The 19252-nt window shown below is 44.0% G+C and overlaps 1 protein-coding gene across 4 annotated transcripts in view; it reads right to left on the bottom strand.

Annotated features, from left to right (window-relative positions):
* ZRANB1 (zinc finger RANBP2-type containing 1) overlaps positions 1-19252 on the bottom strand; it is a 102291-nt gene that overhangs the window by 52254 nt on the left and 30785 nt on the right. For all 4 annotated transcript variants that reach the window (XR_010983791.2, XR_010983792.2, XM_068111358.2 and 1 more), the window contains exons 2-3: positions 16675-18203; positions 11087-11274 (exon numbers count right to left, since the gene is read on the bottom strand). Coding sequence is in view for 2 of the 4 variants with exons in the window: in XM_068111358.2 (XP_067967459.1) it covers positions 11087-11274; positions 16675-17473 (987 nt within the window). In the remaining 2 variants the exon portion in view is untranslated. The remainder of the gene's footprint in view (positions 1-11086; positions 11275-16674; positions 18204-19252) is intronic.

Consider the following 19252-nt stretch of genomic DNA (forward strand, 5'->3'; position numbering starts at 1 on the left):
AATACTCAGTTCCAGAAAGAGGATAACAAGATTGTTACATGCACGTCAGGTGGGTCGATGACAACCGTTGACTACCTGATGGTGCGTAGGCGAGATAGGGGGCACCTCCGGGACACAAAGGTGATCCCGGCGGAGGAGGCTGTTTCACAGCACCACTTGATTGTCTGCGACATAAGGGTGAAATGAAAGGTGCGAGGAGAGCTCGGCGGGTGAAGTACCAACCGAGAATGAAGGTGTGGAGGTTGAAAGAGGTGACAGTAAGGGAGGCAATAAAAGAGAGGCTGAGTAGGGTAAAGCATGATGTGGTTGAGCTTGAAAGTGGTTGGATGTCAATGAAAGATAATAATAATAATAATAATAATAATAATAATAATAATAATAATAATAATACATTTATTTTATATAGCGCTTTTCAAGAAGCCCAAAGACGCTTTGACAGAGTACAAAAAACAAGTGCAAAAAGACAAAAATCAATAGGAAAATAATCAGAGCAAAAGGAAGGAGAAGGAGAAGAGATAGTCAGGGGTTAAGTGCTGTGGGTTAAATGTTGAATGCAGTGTTGAAGAGGTGGGTCTTGAGTGATGTTTTGAATGTGGTGAGTGAGGTCTGTTGTCTGTTGGGAGCCGTTGGTGAGGTATGTGGATGGACAAAAGGACCACCGAGGCACTCGGAAACATGGTGGTGGGATGATGAAGTTGGAAAGAGGATTGACGAGAAGAGGAAGAAGTTCAAGGAATGGCAGAAGGCGAAGGGTATGGGAGCAGAAAAGGCAGAGCATGAAAGTTATAAGGCAGCCAGGAAGGCTGCAAAGAAAGAGGTAGCAAAGGCGCAGGAGGCATGAAGGAAAATGTTTGGAGAACGCTTGGATTCGGAAGAGGGTCAGAGAGCGGTATTCAGGATTGCAAAGCAGATAGCGAAAGAGGTGTGATGTGATGGGGGTGAGTTGCTTGAAGGATGAAGTGGGACAAATCGTTGTGGACCCAGATGGAATTAAAGGAAGATGGAAAAGATATATGGAAATGCTGTTGAATACAGAGAATGAATGGGATGGCAACATAGAGAGTAACCCAGTTTTAGGACCGGCAGAGAAGATAACTGAGAAGGAAGTTGAGGAAGCGATAAAAGCAATGAAGTGTAGAAAAGTGGGAGGGCCGACGGGAGTTGTGGGAGATATGTTGAAGGCAGCGGGAAGTTGGGGTGTGAAGAGAATGACAGAGATCTGTCATTTGCCTTTTGGGCACGGGAGTTTTGATTGGTACCCAACTTGTACAAGTCGTATTACCCCACGCACACAAAGTCAAAAACACGGTTGAGCAATTGGTTCACTTTCTCTGTGTACATATGTTAGTTTATGATTGAGGAACAACTTCATTTCAATCTAGTGTTATATTTTAAGAACAAGTGAATCGGGTTTTGGTTCAGTACCTGTTCAAAATTAGTACAAAACAGGTTACAGAACCTGTTCAGCCTGGCGGACGGATGCGCTCTACCGAGTGCCGTTCCAGCTTGAACATGAATTGGAAAATGAACCTGTAGTTTAACAGTACTTTGGCTCTGAATTCGTCCCGATCGTGAATTTGGAGAGAAGAGTGACATCATTGTTTTACTCTGTCTGCCTCTCTGGGAGTCAAACAAATTTGAAAATCATTACAAACAGGAAACATAGTTTTTAAGGAAGTCGTAAGGAAACACAAACAACAGGTACGAATAACTAATGTAACGTGTTAAATAAGGTGGTGTAAAGGGCGCTGCCATCAATGGCAGTAAACTTCCTAAAACACAAGACCGATAGTGTAACCTGGGTCGGGATACCTGTTAGCAGTTAGAAAATAATGTAAGTATTAAGAAATTTTTCAATTAATTCCACGTTCCTGTGCCACCTTCAGTTGAACGTCAGGCATTGCCATCAGGTTCGTGAAGGACTTGCACAAAAAACGTACCCAGTCTGAATGTTGCTATATCCGGTCAATGGTGAAACTGCAAATGGGGAATCCGTGAATGTCACGGATGGAAACCCTTACATCATTTCCTCATTGTGCTTTAAACTCAATATCTCTATATTTTCATTGCAAACAGCATCATTCATCATTCTAATCACAAATTAATATTATGGTATTAATCTATCTATAATTCCAGTAATCTCTGTGTGTATGTGTGTGTGTATGTGTGTGTGTGTGTATGTGTGTGTGTCTGTGTGTCTGTGACCGCTGTTTCTCGACAACCACGGGTCCGATATACTTGAAACTTGCCAGGTATATTGCTGGGGACCTGAGGATGTGCCTTTTCAAGGTTTCATATTAATCGGAGAAGTAGTTACCGAGCTATGGCGATTTATTTACCAAACTAATCACAGAACAGGTTGCGGGGTAGGCCAGCCAATCACAGAAGACGTTGTTGCGTAGGCGTGGCCGATGTGAGAGCGCGTGCGCGGATAGTAATTCGAGGCGTAGCGGGCGCCATTTGGAGGAGCTGGGAGGACTCAGTCGTGATAGAGTGAGCCTGAGTGAGTATATCAAGACAAGAACAAGATCTAGAAGGAGGTATGTACGGTGCGATTCATATAATATATTGTTTAGTTATCGTCGATGAGGAATTTGGGGTCGGAATGGGTGATCGGCCTGGGTGACTGGGTCTCGACTAGATGCTGGGCCGTACCAAGGAACGGGCACCCACGTACGGGCACGTCCTAGTATATCAAAATATGTTAAATCACGATTGTATCGAGATATTATCAAACCAGGGAACCGTCATCATCTGTTCACTCCTGGATTCGGGAGCAAGGTCCGAGTCGATCACATTACAAAAACATACTTTTATTGAGACATTTCTGAAACCTCGTACCTACCTTACGACACCCGATGGGATCCCAAAACGTTCGGACACATACATACATACATACATACATACATACATACATACATACATACATACATACATACAACGGACGGACAGAAAAACTGCCCTACGGATTACACCGTAAAAAATATCTACATCCTTTAAAATCTTTATTTTATTTCAATTGAATTACATAGTTGAACACTGGAGAACACGGATTGCCTTTTTGTCACTTTCAAAAAACGTCCGTTTAGCCTTACGACATTTTACATCATCTCGACCAATCAAATTTGCCGCTCGTAGACCACGCCCATGTTCTGGTTTCTCAAGACGACACAGGATAATGTGTTCCATGAACTCTCCAGTTGAATTTCAAATGAGAATCAATGACGGTGTACTTTCTTTAAAGACTGACGTCAATTTCTGCTGCAATTTCATGTGTTGTAATCCAGTGATTATCCCAAATTAGCTTTCCACCAAATGTCGCCATTGCTCGAGTGACAGCGACTGCCTAGATGCAGAATGCTCAATATTACTGACCAATTAGGGGCCATTTTTACCTACGCCCCCAAAGGTGGATGGAGGTTATGTTTCCACCCCTGTCTGTCTGTTTGTGAACAAAATATCTCAAAAAGTTGTGGACAGATTCGGACGAAATTTAGCAGGGCGGTAGCGTATGTGACAAGGACGAATTGATTAGATTTTGGTGAAGATTCGGATTCGGATCCGGCTACTAGAATTTTTTGAGTGATTCTTCACCATTGGGAGACCGGGCCAAAAACGATACATGGCAGGATATCTCAAAAAGTTATGGACGGATTTGGACGAAACTTGTCGGACAGGTTGTGTGTGTGACACGGAAGAATCGATTCGATTTTGGTGAAGATTCAGATCCGGATCCGGCTAGTAGAATTCTTTAAGCGATTCTTCACCATTGAGTGATATGGCCAACCAGGCGGAGGTATGCTCTATAGTCTAAATTGAGTGTCGTTCTTGTTAAACTGCGCACTATTTAAACACCACTATACAAACAATTTAACATTGAACAACAACAAACTCTCAAGAAAATGCCGTATGAATTTGAGCAGGTGGTGTTCTTCTTAATCAAAATCATTTGTCCATAACTTTTTTGAGATATCCTGCCATGTATCGTTTTTGGCCCTATCTCCCAATGGTGAAGAATCACTCAAAACATTCTACTAGCCGGATCCGAATCCGAATCTTCACCAAAATCGAAGCATTTCGTCCTTGTCACATACACTACCTCCCTGCTAAATTTCTTATGAATCCGTCCACAACTTTTTGAGATATCTTGTTCACAAAGGGACAGAGAGACAGGGGTGAATACATAACCTCCATCCACCTTTGGTGGCGGAGGTAAAAATACAAGGACCACGTCAATGATGAAGTGCCTGGTACATCCAAGTAGGTATTCCAATGAGATTTCCTGCCAAATGATCTAGTATTCTAGTGCATCCCAAAAAGACAATAACTCGACAGACACTGACCAGGTGCCAGCAGATTAGACAAAAGAGGAAAACAAAGGATGTGGTTTAGCAACCAACCACCTTGAATCCATAAACAGCAAAACAACTTAATGATCAGGGGGAAAAGGGCGTGGTCCGAGAGACAGCCAGGTTGTTAAGCAGGTGCAACGCTGCAAGCAAAGAGCGTGCTGCAAGCATTTCAATCTCCATAACGTCCTCCCATTGTCTCTTCCAGCGAGGTGCATGTCATGAACACCTGCTTCTCCCCGACATGGGATATGGGTGTGGCTAACTTTAAAGTTACAGGTGTGTTGCACCTGGATAAATACATACGACGAGGGGAAGGTCGTTTCACTCGACTCCCCCCCCAAAACACCAGTCTAATTAATTTAATTTCATTGACTGAATAATACGTTTCACATTTTCACACGGGCATCCATGTCCAGTAGTTCACATCCAGATGAAGGCAGCAGCAATCTGAATATGAATAATGAACTTCTGAAACCAGAGGGAAATTAACATTTGATTGTGGATTTCACAAAATAAAGATTGTTTTTTAAACCAGGCCGGCTCTATCCTGACCTTCCGAAAGAACGCATTCTGCCTGCCGCAACTGGTTTACTCTTATTGTGGTACCGGTCCACATGTGCCATCGTCTCTAAATGCCCTCGCCGCAACCCATGATGGGCACCAGAATGCTACATACGAAAAGGAGGCATTGCCCACATCCAACAGGCAGCCATTAATTGCTCGACGGCATCTCATCCCCACGGTGGTAAAAACTACTTTTAGTAGGAGTGGGCTATAAATGGGTCATTTTTTGTTTTGCTTAGGTGACGGTATTTTTGTATTCCATTTGACCTATCTCAACATGAAATGACAAAATTTTCGGCCTGGGGTCCAAGAAAAAGGTGTACAGGGCAAAAATCCAACATGGCTGCCGTTTTCCCTGAAAAATCACATTTCTAGCCATAACTTTGTCATTTCTGGGTCTTTTTACTTGGTTGTGGTGTCTAACCCTATGTTTATGGGGTCAGGCAATCTATTTATGCAATTACAAGTCGTGTCAAACCTTCAGATGTTGAGTTAAGACATATTTTTGCTGTATGTTTTGAGTTACGACATATTTTTGACGTTTTCGATGTTGAGTAATCATATTTTTATTAAGACATAAGTTATATTGTCTATTTTTATTTCAGGTTTTGTTCAACAGAATGGATACCAGTAATTTGTGGATCGGCGATAAGCTACCAACAATCTATGAGGCTGCTCAAACCATCTTTCACTATTCGAAGAACATTAGGAAATAAATATTACATTTTTTCATTAAACTTTCTCATTCACTCATATTGTAATACCATTCATACTCATATTGAACCATTCATACCAATGTTCCAGTTCTACATGTATGTTCTAATTCATTCATTTTGTTTATTACTTTTTAGGTCTGCCAAAAGAGCAAGCGGAATCACCGCTTATGCAATTGCAGTTCGAGACATGTGGGTCCGCAGTTTTGATGAAGAGTTTGTCATAACTCTAAAAGTAATTCGTCGAAAGCTGCAGCATATCATGCAGGACTATGAAAACCGAGTCAGATGCTCCCACAATAAGTCATCTTGGCGTGTTCGGAATAAACTTTGGATGGATGTGGATGTTCCACAGCCAAAGAGAGGGCCACGTCGGAAACACATCGAGAACTCCTCGCTGTTTGACATCGGAAAGAACATGGATCAACTAACAGGTGATGAAGCAATCTTCTATCAAGATCAGTGTGGTGACAGAAACCATCTCCTGAGCCAGGAGGTAGATCAGGTTTATGAAGAAGAAAAGGCAGCAGCCAAAGATGAAGAAAGAAGACAGGAAGAGCAGCAACAAGAAGAGTTGGAGTTCATAAATGCAGATTTGGAGCTTACCCCAGTTTCTAAGAGAAGTAGGCCAATTGATGCCCCAGTCACCATTAACCAAGAATGCCAGGCTAATATCAACATGACCCCAACCATCAGAAAAGTGAGAAACACTACTCATGAGATAAGAGACACTATCGCTACAGTAAGCTACACGGCAGCAGTTTCTGTTGAGAAAGCTCGTATTGCAACACAGGTGGTTTGTGAGAAGTTGTATGGACACCCGTATGACCTACAACTGTCATCCGCAGCGCCTTCAGATGAACCACCCTGCTCAAAGAAACCACGATCATCGGCAGACTACAAGCTGTATAAAAGAGTCTTGCCTTCAGCTAAATCTATCAACAACTTCAAGCACAAAAAGGCACTCTGTCAGGAAGTAACAGCTGGAAAGGCCTTTGTGAACAAGCAGCTCTCAACAAAAGTGACTCTACACTTTGACACTACACAAAGAAGTAGAATAGATGGTGATTGGCCATGTCTCATCTTGAATTTCTGTGATGATGATCGCACTGAATGTAAGATGATCTCTCTACGTCCTCTATTCTTTGCCTTTGAAGATAGGGACCAGATAGTGGCACTTATTGTTGAGACGCTGAAGAGACTACAGGTAGCTGCAAATGACCCCAGCTGGACTAATGTATGTCTATGGGAGCAGATTGATGCTCTGATGACAGATGTCGTGAGCAAAAATCTCAAGATAGAGACGGGTGTTGCAGAACAACTTGGATCAAAGCATGTGCCATACCATTTGCTTTGTAAGTCCCATACATGTGAACGGTTTGATGCAGGCAACCTGACGACCATGGCTGCTGTTGAGAACAAGATTGGTCTTCGCGAACTCATTGTGAAGAGAGAGCCAGCGTTGAAGTCATATCTTCGGCAAAATAAATCTGTTGTTGAAACTGCTCTGACAGCGCTTCTAAAGCTTGTAGCACATGGGGGAGATGGGAAGACAACATCGCTAGCAGAACAATTTGACTTGATTCTAGAGGAGGCTGGGGTACACAAATCGTTTAGCCTCTACAAAGAGAAACGTTTTACTAGACTTGGATACCAGGCAGGTGCGGTCTATGATTGCATTCCCTACATCAAACAGCTACTCGCTGAGACACCGCTAAATAATCTTCTTGTTCGAGCGTGCAAGATTTACCTTGAGAATGATTTCATAATAGCAGGATTCAAAGCACTTGCTAATTTTACGTACAGGGTGACAATGCCCTACCTCAACTGTGTCGAGAGAGCAAGCCAGGATTTGCTGGTTGACATCCTTCCCAAGCTCTGCAGTGACCTTGCTGACAAAAAGACAGACACCCTTAATGACTTGTAGAGTGGACACATGGGAAAATGGAGGACAATGCTCCACAAAGTGATCTCGATCACCTTCTTCTTGGAGAGATGTGTGTCCAGGCCACGAAAGGAGTAGAATTGCAGTGCAAGCGTGAGCCGTGAGTATTGGGACGTTGATCCTGATGCTGTACGAGCAACTCCTCTCCATACACTGAATGCAGACCAACGAAAAAACCTGCCGACAAACAACCTGAATGCGGAGAGGTACTTGGCCAAGTTTGGTTATCTTGCTTCCCAGTCAGCCCAACACTCACAGGATGTTCAAGGCAAAGAGGTTCAAAGATGACCTTATGCTAACAGATAGACATGTCAATGAAGTTGAGCGGTCAACCACTGCTGTCCTCAAACACCTAGATGCAATGGAAGTGACATGGAGTAACAAACAGAAACAGAAGAAGAAACAAAGGTTGAGACAGAACCTGCAAAAGAAAGTGAGGGACAATGATTTTGTTGACCAACTTCTTGTGAAATGTAAAGAACACGGAGGGCCTGTTACATCTGTCAATGAACTGAAGATGCTTGTCAGTAAGAAACCACCTGAACTTAAAACATACTTGAGACAAGAAGTACAATACCAGCGAGTCACACATCCACGGGATTCAGATGCCCGCAATGACCTCTACAAGGTCAACAAGTTGACTGAGAACAACCTAATTGAGAACCTGACTGTCATCCTAGGGGATGACCATCAAGGGAGGCTGTTGTGTTCCCATGTGAGGACGAAATCATGGAAACACTGACCAATACCAGTGTTGAAGAGGCAGAAGGGAAGGAAGAACCCATGTTCCAGCCAAATCAATCCTTGGCTGTCATTTGGGATGAGAGTGGGAACAGGAGATGGTACATTGGCTTTTACCTGGATGATAATGGGGATGGAACCTTCCGAGTGGATCACCTGGTGCGCGCTGGTACTGGAGATGCAATTTGGCAGCGACCACTTGGCACAGATGACATCCAGGACACTATCGAGCAGCAGATTGTGCCTGTGGCAGTTTCAGGAACCTGGGACTTCTCTCGCAGAAAGCCGTGTTACGTTTTAAGCAATGCCCCTGAAATTGAAGATATGTTTCGTGAAATATGCTAATTAAGGGGGAAAAAAAGAGGTAAATTTGGTCAAAAAAGGTATTAACTCAACATCTGATGGTTTGTGACTATTTCTAGATGCATAAATAGATTGCTTGACCCCATAAACATAGACACCACAACCAAGTAAAAAGACCCAGAAATGACAAACTTATGGCTAGAAATGTGATTTTTCAGGGAAAGCGGCAGCCATGTTGGATTTTTGCCCGGTACACCTTTTTCTTGGACCCCAGGCCGAAACTTTTGTCATTTCATGTTGAGATAGGTCAAATGGAATACAAAAATAGTCACCTAAGAAGAATAACAATAAAAGTATTTTTGACCCCCGTATAGCCCACTCTTACTTTTAGCAACATCGACTTGATAAATGCACCGCTCATTTCCCACAAAATGGGGGAAAAAAACACCAATCACGACAAGGTGGAGATACATAAACCAAGGTTCTGAATTACACATCAACTAGCAAAGGTAACCAGCATTGCAGGGCAACGCAGGGTCACCTTGTGTTGGGATTAAGAGAGGAGGGGGGGTGGGGAGGGGAGAGAGGGCGGGGGGATGGGGGGAGGAGAGAGGCGCGGGGGAGAGTGGGACGTGAGGGGGAGAAAAGAGGAGGCTCCGGACTATGTGCTGGGTCTCCCGCGGGACCCGGCTCCGGACTCCGTGCTGGGTCTCCCGCGGGACCCGGCCCCGGACTCCGTGCCGGGTCTCCCGCGGGACCCGGCTCTGGACTCCGTGCTGGGTCTCCCGCGGGACCCGGCCCCGGACTCCGTGCCGGGTCTCCCGCGGGACCCGGCTCCGGACTCCGTGCCGGGTCTCCCGCGGGACCCGGCCCCGGACTCCGTGCTGCTGCTGGCTCAAGCTTCACATATTGTTCCTTTCCAGAATAAATGATTAATTCGACGACAATCCAGGAGATGGTTTTGTCAGCAATTTACACGATATCACGTAATGGATTCTCTATCGACAAGTTCTTTGCATTTACAACAAGTAAGGCAAAAAAGGAAAAAGCTGCAACAGGACTTTCAAAGTAGATTGTGCAAAAAATAGCTATAAAATTGGCCTGTGCTTCATATTAGGCTTTAATCAGATGGGCCAGCAGCAATGAATAAACAAAAATTCCACCTTGAACAGCCAAACATGATCACACATGGCCTTACATGGCCAGATGGGCTGCACACAGAAAACCTTTTGGCCGAGGTAAGCAAATGTTTCGCACAAAGGGGTATATAATATAACAAGATCCAAAATGGATTTGTCTCTTCATCCGATCTCATGGTAGTGGATCAAAGCACTTCACTGTTCTTATGTCAGAGAAAAAAAAAGATTTCATCATACACCTTAGTGGAACAGTACCACAGCAATGGACTTTATACTACTTTGCTTAAGCAACTATGAAAGCTTTAGGAATGCCAATAAAGATAAGCAGAGAAGGAAAACGACCTTTATCATACACCACCCCGACAATTTGGCACTTGTGCATTACCGTTTTCGGTACGCAAAGGAACCCTAACAGGAACGCTATTCTGCATTGTCATGCGGCACAGTGGATGCAGCTGAAATGTACTTTTTAAAATACATTTAAATAAACAATTTTATGAGCATGTACCATCTGGTATCAAGGCCTTGCCCCCTATGGTTACCAATTCATCTGCTCATCCTGGTTTAAGGGTGAACAGGTGATTTTTTTTTTTTTTTTTTTTTTTTTTAGCTGAACAGTTTCCTTATAGTCTTATAAACAAGAACCATGCTATTAGAGGTCATAGAAGTACCCCTAATTATTGTTATCTTTACACGCAATTTACAAGAAATATAATACTTTGCATGAAATTTGTTATAACTTTAAATTTGCATCATTCTTTTGGGCTGAAATTTGGACAGGATATTCAGAATATCACTTCCTTTAAAATGATGAAGGCTTTTGTTTATAGGAGTAGCCATTGTGGATTTATTGAAGGACAACCAAGTTTTATCTGGTAATTGGCATAATTAGCTAATTAGTGAACATTTGACATAATTTCACAAAATCCTCTCATCAGGTAGTAGGGTAACACATGTATAATACATGTACCAAGTTTTGTGTGAAAAGAATGACAGGTGACATAGAAGATAGAAGTAGAAATGTGTTCTTTGTTTTTCCTTGTTTTTTATTGACGGTCTAATTTATGCAAATTATATGCATGTAATATGACAAAGAAGCGTTGAAACTGGTCTGAGTTAAAGCCAAGATTATATCTTTCAAGAAAAACTGAAAATTAGATATTAACTTGACTTTGTTTTTGTGTAAAGGCCTCTCAAAGGTACCTATGTAGTTTTCTCAATTTTTCACCAGTACCACACCCTTAAGCCCAACTATAAGGTCTCTAATGACATTACATTTTCACAATTAGATTGTACATTTAATGCAAGGTTTAAACTATTGGGACACACCTCCGTTAGAAGCATGGCTAGGATGTCCTGCTGCTGGAAGCGGATGGCTAGGTGCACCAGTGTATGCCTCTGGTCAAATGCCGATGGCCGACTAAGAAGTTGAGCCTCATCCGCGGAGAGCTGCCGCGCAATGTCACCTCCTGCTGCCTTGTATGCCTCGACCGCCGCAAAATCCCCCTCCACCACACCTAACGGATAGTCAAGACAGTCAGCATCGTTCACGACGTAATATCACTTCAATGATTAGGTCTGCTCTTAAGATGGGGTTTCAGGTTTATTGACGGCAAAAAAAACAAACAAAAAAAAACACCACAAGTGCATTAAAAAATAGCCTCGAGTGGGCTGACGGTCATCTCTTGAGGTTGTGGTCCAGACCTCTGCTAATTTGGGGGAACCGTCCTGGGAGCCCCGCTGATCCGAAATCATCGAAGCTTAAGGCATTGTGTGGGCCAATAGAAGGGCTGTATTAGGTTCCAGAGCAATTCATTGGTAAATAAGGGTCAAGTAGCAATCTGAAGTATCAGGGGGTAAATCTGATTTTAAAAATTTGAAGTAAGTAAGTACGTACGTACGCACGCACGCACACACGCACACACACACACACACTGTTACGTTTGTAGGGGGTAGGCAATGATTACCTTAGTCCAGATAGAATTGCATAGGTAGTGTGCTCCGATAGTTGTGAAGAAGAAGAAACCCCATGTACATAAGTAGGAAATTCGTTTAGACAGGATGTCGTGTAAGCGCGTATCTCCGTTCCCATCACGAGGGGTGGGGTTATGTTAATTAGTTAGGGAGTATGGGTAATTAATCCCCTGTATGTAATGGCCTGTTATTTTTCCTCTATTCCTTATGACATCAGCAGCACACACACAAAGCAAGAAATCATGCATTTATAACACCAAATAAAAGCAACCGGAACAAGACGTTGAACAATACTGTTGGCACTGCCAGCCACGACATAAGCACATCAAGCAGGCAGGGCCGTAAGGCCACTCCCCGAAGAGCAGCGATTGGTCCGGGACCATAGAGTGATGGGATGGCGGCCGCTGATTGGGGAGTGCGCGAACGTCATTGGAGGAGTGGGAAGACCAGGGAATAAAAGACTTTGAGTCCCGACATTTTGTCCTCTAGCGCAATTGAATTTCATAGAAAGCGACCACCATTCGTGTTGTCTCATCTTGGTTTGTCTCTTGGTTTTCTGGCTTTGATAACGAACGGTCGCCGACAAGCTCTATCTGCTTCGGGATTTCACGACGAACAGTCACAGTCTCATAGCGCTCTTGCGCTGAGAGACGGGAGTGCTGGTGAGGCGGACGACGAGGATGAGCGCGGCTGAGTGAACAAGGGCGCGCTGAGGCCTGCTTCCCGCCAGGTCCTGTGCCGCGTCCAGATTTTGCGCTCGGGGCCTGGACGATTCCCGACGGGGTTCAAGAGCCGCTCAGAGCTAAGTGCCCCCAAAATAACACCTATTTATTTTCCACTTATTCTTCCCTTTGTGCTGTATACGGGTCTGTGTGGGGACGTCCCATTTCGGAATCAGTTTTTATCATGCATTATTTTGTTACCGGAATTTCTTCAATAAACCCGGTATTTTTGTACAGTTAAATCCTGTGCCTGTTTTGAATTACTCATCACAAGTGCGAAGACGGCCGGTGGTCCCGTGCAGGTAAGCGCTCGTGGCTCCTCCCCCACTCACTCCCTCCCCCACTCGTTCCCCCCCTCCCCCACACGTGTATAACGAAGGTCCGCCATTACATTGAACGCCCTGGAGTTAAAGCTCGTTTGGTCATCCGTGTCGCCTTGCGGTGTTCACTACAGGGTAGACACACAATAGTACACACACACATGCAACACACATGCATAGTAAAACACACACACACACACACACACACACACACATACACACACACACTTGATGGGGGATTGTGATGGGATGGTGGAGGGGACGGGGTGGGGAGGGAGTGTGGGGTGGTCATGGGTTTTGTTAGCTCGGGTGACGGTTGAAGGGTGATTGTGAGGGGATGTTATTAGAGTGGAGTGTGGTTTTGTCATGGGTATTGTTGACCCACATGACCCAGGGGATACAAAAATTAGGAAGGATCAGGCTTCACACTTTGTTACTCTCACGAGACTGTACCGTCAAATAAACTGTTCCAACCCCTCATTTTTGACGGGCTTTTCGTCAAGTAATAATAATAATAATAATAATAATAATAACATAGTAAATATAATTGTAACACTGCATCCCTTTGTCATGACTGCAACATTACTGGATTGAAGGGATGTATGGTTGGTTCATTGTTGACTTGAAACATCTTGAATGAAACAGTGTCTCAATGCAATCTATTTCCATGGTGACAGATTAATGTTTCCATGGTGACAGATTAATGTTTCCATGGTGACAGACAGCTTCGAGACTTAAGAGTACTTCAAAATAATTTAACACTTACATTATTTGCTAACTGGTATCTCCACCCAGGTCATACTACCCTCTTCAACTAAAGTATCAAACAAGCCCGGCTATGCTGCTGTTAGACTTTTGGTCTTGCTTTTTTTACATATATCAGACACACACAAATGCACACAAACACACTTATTTGGCCTAAACAACGCAGAAATCAAGAAAATTACCAAATACCAGAACCTCAAAAATGAGATCAAGAGATCCTGGAAGCTGAAGAGCATCAAAATTGTACCAGTGATAATTGGAGCAACAGAAATGATAAAGAAGAACCTCACTGAGATTTAAAAAATAGGGGCAACACCACTGGGTGATCACCTGGTAGAATAAAGCAGTATACTACACCAGCTAAAGGTATTTTAAACAGTATCACGGTATTTTTAACCAATTTAAAACGGTTGCTGGAAGTCAGGGCAGCATGTACAATCATACTAATGTAATCATAATACTTTAAACAAACAAAAATTACCTATTTTAGAGGGTCAAACACCCCACACATCCCCTTAAACCCTGATTTTTTTAAATGCCGTGAACAAAGGTTGATGCATCATAGGCAGTCAAGGTTGTGGTCAAGTTTCATTCCAATTGTCTGTGTACTTTCTATAAAGAAAGCAATTACCTATTTTAGGGGGTCAAACCCCCCACACATCCCCTTAAACCCTGATTTTTTTTAATGCCGTGGACAAACTTTGGTACATCATGGGTGTTGAAGGTTGTGGTGAAGTTTCATTGGAATTGTGTGTGTAGTTTCTGAGCAGAAAGGAAATACCTATTTTGGGGAGCAACTCCCCCATAGAATCCCATAGGGGACGATTTTTTTAAATGCCGAGAGCAAACGTTGGTACATCATGGGTGATGAGCGGAATGTTGTGGTGAAGTTTGATCGGAATTGTGTGTGTACTTTCGATAAAGAAAGCAAATACCTATTTTGTAGGACAACTCCCCCCCCCCCCCCCCCCCAGGGCCTGATTTTTCAAAATGCTGTGGACAAACTTTGGTACATCACGGTTGATGAAGGTTGTGGTCAAGTTTCATCGAAATTGTATGTGTAGTTTCAGAGAAGAAAGCAAATACCTATTTTGAGGGGGTCAAACTTTGATCCCCGAGAGACCCCCTTAAACCCCGACTTTTTTAATGCCGTGAACAAACTTTAGCAACAACACAACTAGAATTTGTGCCAAGTTTGGTAACAATCCCATCAGCGGTTTTGGAGAAGAAGTTGCAAATGTTTACGGACGGACTGACGGACGACGCGCCATCGCATAAGCTTCCCAGAACTTGATTCCAGGTGAGATAAAAACCATCCCCGGGAATATTACCACAAATGAACTACAACTGGAGGCAATCCGGGGTTCGGTGACGATCCTGAAAAGATTCCTTGGGAAAAAAAAACTCTGAAAAAGTTGAACAGTATGGTCCATGAACCGTGATCCCTTACTGAAGAGGAGGTGGATACATTGGGTTCTGATAGGACTCAGTTCCACCTCCTGAAACTTGCAAATGGAGATAAGAAACAACGACATGCACGCACACACACACACACACACTGATGGCGATCCATGCCTCGAAAGCCAAGTTCTCTCTGTTTACTTGCTCCGTCTCAATGGAGATAGACTAGTACGGCTGCAGTCAGCGAAACAAACAAGTACAAACTTATCCAGAGTACACAAGATCTTGCATGTTTAAAAGTAGAATGGCACTCTTCGACCGATTTACCTCCACCCACATCATTACATTATACATACTTGCACCAACTTTGATTTAAATCCCATCAGCTCTTCTCAAGTATCACTTTCCCCCCCCCCCCCCCCCCCCCCCCCCGATATCCCATCTGACCTTTGATGCCGGAATCTAAATCAGTTTGTCTTTGCATCGTACTTATACCAAGTTTGGTCAAAATCCCATCACCGATTCAGAAGTTCGATTCAGAAGTTAGCGCAGTAACAGATTTTTTTTTACCTAACGGGACCTCTCATCTTTGACCTCTTGACCCCATAATCTAACCTCTTTATCTTTACATCATTATGCATACTTGTACGAAGTTTGACTTTATTCCCTTTGGTAGTTTTTGTGTGATAGTGGTAAGAAAAACATATGACAGACTCTGTCCTTTGAGCCTAAGCCCCGCTCTAGCAGGGAAAATGGCCTTAAAATGCCTGTTGTGTGTGTTGTGTAGACTCTGTCCTTTGACCTGTTGACCCCAAAATCAAATGAGTTCATCGTTGCATCATAATACATGCCTGTACCAAGTTTGGTCAAAATCCCATTGCTGGTTCACAAATTATCGCGGCAACAGAACATTTACCTCACTTGACCTCTGACCATTGACCTCTTGACCCCAAAATTCGAATCAGTTCATCTTTACATTATAATACATACTTACACTAAGTTTGATATAGATCCCTTCAGCCGTTTTCAAGTTATCACGGCAACGAAAACATATCACGGACAGACGCACGGACGGACAGACAGACAATCCGAAAACATAATGCCTCTGGTGACTTCGTAGGTGGAGGCCTAAAGAAGAGTCATAGCAGATGTGACGGCTGCCTTAATGCCTCCTTTGGACAATGCATCGTTTAATCCGATGGAGAAATCGTATAGTATGTGTGAGCGCGTTCTGCTGCGGATCAAACCCAGAGCGCAACATTCGTGAGAATATACGTTACCAATCACCGTTGGCATGTGCGTGTTGGACAGTATTTGAATGACGACTTCAGCCAGCTGGTTGCATCATCACTGAGGCAAGGTTGCGCCGCCGATTAGAGCAGGCGTTTGGAATTTGTTCTGTGCCCCAGTGATAACTTCTGTACCCTTCGTCGAAAAACTCTGTGGGATTTTAACGTCTCACCAGCATTTAAAGCCAGAGCGAGCGAAGCGGTCTAATCTTTGCCGACAGATGGGTTCCAAGTTCAACCTTCCATCTGACGGAGCGCACACTTTATGATGCAAAACGTGCTTGTGGAACAAAAGTCTGACAGCACATAACAAGATCTACAAGTGCATTTTGGAATCATTGGATCAAAAAGTCCACATGAAGCTGTATCAACATTAGGGGAAGTAAAGCATTAAAATACAAAAGAAAGAATATTAAACAGTCGACAGTCGTGCGTGACAGACTCACCGATACATGCGTTCAGGAATAACCAATCTGTCTTGCGTAGTCGGTTCTTGATTTGCTTTAGCCTCTTGGCGTCCACTTCTCGTTCACTGCCCACAGCACCAGCCACCTCAATGCGTGGACAGCCAGAAGTGCTGCCCTGATCCCTACGGCCGACGCCGGGTGACGTCCGAGTGGTTGTGCTGGGCACTACGACGGGAGTCCCGTCGCTCGCAGTCCTTTCTCCAGCCCGCACTTCAAGCTCTTCTGGAACATCAAAGTAATTGGGTCGTGGATGACCACAAACGGAGCATTTGAGTGACTTTGGCCAGTTATCGTAGGTGCAGATAGAGCAGGTCCATTTCGAGTAACGAGCATTTACGCGATTGCGGTCATTGTTAATGAGTTCGTCGGCATGTCCAGGAGACGCTGGCTGTGGTTGTGAGGCCGCCCTTGCAGCACAATCCTGCGGCTCAGCAGGACTGCGAGTCCCCCTTGGTAAGAGGCAAGCAGTACATCGCAGCGCACGTGCCAGGTTCTGATAGGTGCAAGTGGCACAGGCCCACTTTCCCGCCAGCATTTCTGGTGCGGCGTCCACGGTGCGCACGCTGGAATCGGGACAGATAAGGGGTGTAGATCCCACTCCTCCACCGGCTTTCCCCCACCAGCGGCTCTCGGCCTCGCAGGGACTGCCCAGACTCTCTGGTGTAGAAATGATGTTCAACGATCGGTGTGGCATTGAGCACATTGTGCAGCGGACGGCCGATGGCCAATTCTCGTAAGTGCAGTAGTCACAGAACCACTTTGGATCACATTCCGACATGTTAGCTCCCCCTCACCAGGGGGGTCAAAGTGAAGAAAATAATAATAAGAGAATGACTTAAAAAATAATCCACTGCTGAGACATCGAAAGGCAAGCAGAGAAACAATAAAAAGCCAAAAATAAATAAAGAGAAGAAAAGGAGAATTGCAGTGAAAATGGGGATTAGGAGAGGCAAAGGGGAGAGAAGGCACAGGATGGATATAGGAAAGGCAAAGGGAGCAAAATAAACCGAGGAGGAAGACTTTGTATCAGTTGCTTTTCCCAAGTTGAAATGGTTAAGTTTGTGTGTGTAGTGTGTAGTGTGTAGGGTGTAGGTGTGTGTGTAGTGTGTCGAGTGTGTATGTGTGTGTCTAATGTGCCAGGTGTGTGTATGTGTAGTGGTGTGTCGGGTGTGTGTGTAGTGTGTAGTGTGTATGTGTGTGTAGTGTGTATGTGTGTGTGTAGTGTGTATGTGTAGTGTGTCAGGTGTGTGTGTGTGTGCGTGTACTGTGTCGGGTGTGTGTGTGTAGGGTGTGTGTGTGTGTGTGTAGGGTGTGTGTGTGTACGGTGTGTGTGGGTGTGTGTGAGAGAGAGAGAGAGAGAGAGAGAGAGAGAGAGCGAGCACAAAGGGGCAGGGTGTAGTGGCCTGTTGTATCCTTGTTGCTTCCTGCACAGCGGTCGGTTGTAGACCAAACACGATGTGTCAAAGGTATCTCAAGTCAACAAGATGGCGCCATTGTCAGCAGTAGTCCTGTCAAAGGGTGAGATGGGGTGGGAGTGGGGAACATTCAAGTTCGAGTGCAATTTGAGTTCATAGAGTTAAGGTTACATCTCTCTTGTGGTCGTTTGTGATTATACGGACAATGCAAAGCTTCCAAGCACATTCCCAAATTACCCCTCGAGTTCAAGAAAACAATCTCATGAGCTCCGACCCAAAAACGCCATGTTAGTTTGACACAAACAATATACAGTAAATATGAACCACAACGAACCACAAATACTATATACCACCATTACCGTACCATATACCACCATTACCGTACCATATACCACCATTACCGTACCATATACCACCATTACCGTACCATATACCACCATTACCGTACCATATACCACCATTACCGTACTATATACCACCATTACCGTACTATATACCACCATTACCGTACTATATACCACTATTACCGTACCATATACCACCATTACCGTACTATATACCACCATTACCGTACTATATACCACCATTACCGTACTATATACCACCATTACCGTACTATATACCACTATTACCGTACCATATACCATCATTACCGTACTATATACCACCATTACCGTACTTTCTACCACCATTACCGTACTATATACCACCATTACCGTACCATATACCACTATTACCGTACTATATACCTCCATTACCGTACTATATACCACCATTACCGTACTATATACCACTATTACCATACCATATACCACCATTACCGTACTATATACCACTATTACCGTACCATATACCATCATTACTGTACCATATACCACCATTACCGTACTATATACCACCATTACCGTACTTTCTACCACCATTACCGTACTATATACCACCATTACCGTACTATATACCACCATTACCGTACTATATACCACTATTACCGTACTATATACCACCATTACCGTACTATATACCACCATTACCGTACTATATACCACTATTACCGTACTATATACCACCATTACCGTACTATATACCACCATTACCGTACTATATACCTCCATTACCGTACTATATACCACCATTACCGTACC

This window comes from Myxine glutinosa, chromosome 3, assembly GCF_964187855.1.
Source record: "Myxine glutinosa chromosome 3, kmMyxGlut1.1, whole genome shotgun sequence".
In the NCBI taxonomy this organism is placed as follows: domain Eukaryota; kingdom Metazoa; phylum Chordata; class Myxini; order Myxiniformes; family Myxinidae; genus Myxine; species Myxine glutinosa.